The sequence below is a fragment of the Helobdella robusta genome (assembly GCF_000326865.2).
Source record: "Helobdella robusta unplaced genomic scaffold HELROscaffold_362, whole genome shotgun sequence".
Classification (NCBI taxonomy): domain Eukaryota; kingdom Metazoa; phylum Annelida; class Clitellata; order Rhynchobdellida; family Glossiphoniidae; genus Helobdella; species Helobdella robusta.
The window spans coordinates 1-4,705 of record NW_008704750.1 but is presented as its reverse complement, the minus strand read 5'-3'; the positions used below and the strand labels follow the sequence as shown (position 1 = coordinate 4,705).

Sequence of the window (4,705 nt, the reverse complement as noted above, 5' to 3'; positions counted from 1 at the left end):
TGTCCACTACTGTAATGTTTAAAAATTTTACTTGTTCTAGCCCCATCTTACATATTTTTCCCACTCGTCGTCAACAACAATCATTACTGTTTAATAACTGTAAATAATAATTTAAACAAAATATTTTTCTATAACTCTCTTGGATCATCTATTTTGCAAATCAAACAATTTGAAAAAAGATTTAAACGTATGTCCCAAAGAATTAACAAACAATCATGGAAAAATTTCGACTTTGAAGCGCATTATGAACTGCCAAAGCAGATGGATGGCCACAACTGTGGAATTTTCATCTACATGGTCACGTTAGATAAAAGCAAATCAATTGGAAACGAATTTGATCCAATAAGATGTAGATTAAAAATATTTGATGATGTGATTACTAATTCCGATAACATGATAAATGAATGTTTATTTTGTTGTAATGAAAGCGCTGGTGAGTTGTGTATATATATTGCCATAATATATTGCCAATATATATATATATTTATTTATTATTGATTTAATGTCTGAGTAAATCATTGCTGTATTTAGTATGGGTTCATTGTGGGCTGTTAAAGCTAATTGATCGGCCTTTTCATTGACAAGAATACCTATGTGACTTGGTATCCAGATTATTTTAATGTGGCAGTTATTTTGTACAATGTTATGAATGTGATAATAATTGAAAAAATTTAGTTTTATTTTTATGATTCTGCGTCAAATCAAAATTAGTCAAATGGAGGCATAAGTCCATTGTTAAAAGCTCAGCGTAATCGACAAATTTTTACTGTTAATTTGGAACAAGAAATAGCGAAAGGTATAGGCAGAGAAGAGTTACTCAAGGTGTTTTTATAACTAAAAATTGTACGAAGCCGCAAAAATAAATGTTACGATAACTATATCTGTTAGCAATATTGATACCTGTAGCGTGCAATTACCAATTCATACACATAAAATTATGATTTTCAGCACACACCACACACACACACATATATATAGATATCATAATCCGTGGGCAAGTAATACTTGGTAAATATATTTATATATATTTATTTATTCATTCGCTTGGGTTTGCACTTTTTTGGTGCTATACGTTTTTTTTATTATTATAACGTATTATTGGTTTGGGCAAGCTTGCAGGAGCCTAAAACAGAGAAATAATTTCACCAATCGAAAATGTAAAAAACTAGTGATATCAATAAAAAATTGAAATTCACAGATTGACTTATTCTGGAAGAATAAATGCTTTTTAGGGTTAACTGAAAATGGTCTCCAAGGCAACGATGAATCTTTACAAAACCTACAGAGCATAATAACAAGTAACTACAATGCTTTAGAAAGAAAAGAGGTTAGTTACATGATGTAAACCAACTGCACGGTGCATCTATTAAGTAGTGCTGTTGAAGAAGTGTACCAAGGTTACCGTTGACGCAAATATAGTAATGTATGGGTAACGCGTTCAGACCAATATTTGGGGATGTGCACGATACGGGAGATAGCTTTGTTATATATGTTATTTTTGGGAATAAAATTGTCTATTGGAATATGCAAATATTTTCCAGATGTACACATAAATGGATTTTTGGCGATTTTTTAACTTTCTCGTTACCGATGACGCAAATTTGGAAATGTAGGGTTAACGCGTTCAATCAAATTTTTGAAAATGTGCACGAAACGGGAGATAGCTTTGTTATATATGTTATTTTTGGAAATAAAATTGTCTATTAGAATACGCAAATATTTTCCAGATGCACACATAAATGGATTTTTGGCGATTTTTTAACTTTCTCGTTACCGATGACGCAAATTTGGAAAAGTATGGTTAACGCGTTCAATCGAATTTTTGAGAATGTGCACGAAACGGGAGATAGTTTTGTTATATATGGTATTTTTGGGAATAAAATTGTCTATTAGAATATGCAAATATTTTCCAGATGCACACATAAATGGATTTTTGGCGATTTTTTAACTTTCTCGTTATCGATGACGCAAATTTGGAAATGTAGGGTTAACGCGTTCAATCAAATTTTTTGAGAATGTGCACAAAACGGGAGATAGCTTTGTTATATATGTTATTTTTGGGAATGAAATTGTCTATTAGAAGATGCAAATATTTTCCAGATGCACACATAAATGGATTTTTGGCGATTTTTTAACTTTCTCGTTACCTTTTGATCAGATCATCTCCAAAGATTTTGCACCTTTTGGACAGTGGTACAAAGGCTTCAAACTTGATGCTGCTTGGTTGCAGAAACACCATTCAGAACTGAAAGCAATAAAACTGGGTTCTCGTAAAAGTCTAAAATGCAAACTGTGCTACGATAACATTTCTGAAGCTAAAAAGTATGCTCGAAATGGTACTGTCCCAATAGCTGATGGTGTTCGGTGTGACGGCATGCAACAGCTTCAAAGAATTATTGATCACTTGAAAGGTGGTGCTCATAGTGCTGCACAACGGGCCGATCTTGCACGAAAGCTATGAACCGCACAATCTAACAAACATCCATGGGTAAAAATTTTGAAACAACACAATATTGAACTGATATCAACTCTTATTCACCTTACAGTTGATGTACACAATGATTCAGTAACCAAAACGCTGTCAGCTTGGTCTTGGCCAAGTCGTTCACTAGCACAAATGCATGCAGAAAACCAAGTTAAGCAATACATTGATCACGGTCTTGATCGTGACTTTGTGGCGTTTAATCCACCACAGTCAGCATTGCATTACAGAAATCCTGACCGGTACAGAGAGATATTATCATTTGTGTCCAAGCATGAATTGAGCAGAGTTATTCAAGCATTGAAAATCGCAGACTGTGTCGCCCTGCAAATTGAGAAATCTGTTGATAAATACAATGCTGACAGTCTGTTTACTGCCCGATACATGGACAACACTAATTTTGAGATGAAAGATAGTTTTCTTGGCGAATGCCACAGTGAGTTAAGAGGAGTAATTGGGATGGTCGATGCTTTGCAGAAACGTTTCCAGTATCTTGAAATTGAAGATGTCATTAAAGCAAAGATGGTGGGTCTTACGACAGATGGGGAAAATTTAAATACTGGACGTCACGGAGGGTTGTGGGTAAAGATGTCTGAGTATTTAGGGCAAAACATGTTGATATTTTAGTGCATAGCTCACAGATTTGACCTGGCTTTTGAAAGCGTTGAAAACGTGGTTCCGGAGTTTCGTCATTGGTTAACAGATGTAAAAAATGTTGCTACTTATTTTCGTGAATCAAGCTACCGTCAAGAAAACCTGCATGAAATTGCTGCAAGTTTGGGTGAGACTGCTAAACATTTTCCACGGCATCATGAAGTTCGTTTTGCGGAACACCTTGCCAATGTTATACTTGCAGTTCTGTCTAATCATCAGATGATGTGCGCTTACTGGAAGACAGTTGTACAACAAGGTGAAAATAATGAAAAGCAAAGAGCAAGAGGTTTTCTGAAGGATTGGTCCCAAACTTCATTCAACTTAAACATGAGTGCTGTTGCTTTGGATATCTTGCGATTTACAAAAAGAAGCTCAACGCACGTTTGTTACCTTGGCAAAAACGCGACCACGTACTTCAGCGTCTTTCTATGATGGTAAACAGTCCATATCCTGGGGGATATGACGAAAAGTTACAAAATAATAGTGGACTTGCATTTACACAGTCATTGTAAACTGAAGCAAATGATAATCAATTTCAGAGAAATGTGAAAAACTTGTATGTTACAACACACAATAGAAATTTTGAAGCAGTGCGTCTTGAGGTAATCACATGTGCAAAAAACTTCCTTGAGAGAAGGTTGGATGTCGATCAGGATTTACAAGTAAAGGCAATTATAGATGTTGCCAATGCTGAAAATGCTGAAGCAATGATCAAAGCCGGTCGGCAAATTGTATCAGATATTTTTGGTGATAATTATGTTTCAGAATTTGTAGATGATGCTGTTGGTTACTATTCATCATTGGTGTTTCATCTTTTAAGCCGCATGAAAGCAATACTGCCAAGTTGTACTTATTGCTACAAAAAACAACACCGTCGTCTCTTTTAAACAAGCTGGTTCAAACATTTCTTATAACTTGTCCTCACAGCATGATCACTGAACGGGTAATTTCATGCCATACAGAATTAAAAAGCGACCTTCGATCATCTATGTCGAGAAATACTGTGAATGACCGATTATTCATTGCTTTAAATGCTATAGGTACCGCAAATTTTGATCCTCGGCCAGTGGTGGCTGATTTTCTTTCTTCAAAAACGAGACGATCGACTCTACCAGATGATGAACTTTACCGAAACAGGTAATTTGTAAAAAAGTTTTTTAACACTGAAAATAACTTGTGATTAGCTAATTTAACGTCAAATGTTTTTTTTGTGATACTGTGTCGTTAATAAAAAAAATGTCACTTATTTCAAATTGACAAAAGAGTGCATGTGCATTTTTAACGCATCAACATTTACATAAACAAAATCATGAACACTTTTTTATTGACAATTTAAATTAGACGTTTTGTCATTAGCCCATTCCTGGGGCTAATTAGCTTAGGTTCAAATTAGCTTATTCCTTAGGCTTGTAATCTATGTTTTTACCGCAAGATTGAAGAATTGTATTCTTCCATGAAAAAAAACTTCATTTTCATTAGAAAGTTGATGCAATATCTATTAGGCACCCGTGATTGAAAAGAATTGATACTATAATTATCATTTCCAAAACTTTAAAACTTGTCACCTAG

At 34.5% G+C, this 4,705-nt stretch overlaps 1 protein-coding gene across 1 annotated transcript; it reads left to right on the top strand.

Annotated features, from left to right (window-relative positions):
• Nucleotides 1–189: 189 nt before the first annotated feature.
• On the top strand, nucleotides 190–4,277 carry HELRODRAFT_184362 (hypothetical protein; the record flags this gene model as incomplete). Its single annotated transcript, XM_009023514.1, has 8 exons — nucleotides 190–372; nucleotides 712–822; nucleotides 1,199–1,327; nucleotides 2,159–2,411; nucleotides 2,547–3,007; nucleotides 3,110–3,517; nucleotides 3,676–3,856; nucleotides 4,099–4,277. The coding sequence occupies 8 exons, from the start codon at nucleotides 190–192 to the stop codon at nucleotides 4,275–4,277; spliced, it is 1,905 nt and encodes a 634-aa protein (XP_009021762.1).
• Between the last annotated feature and the right edge of the window lie 428 nt (nucleotides 4,278–4,705).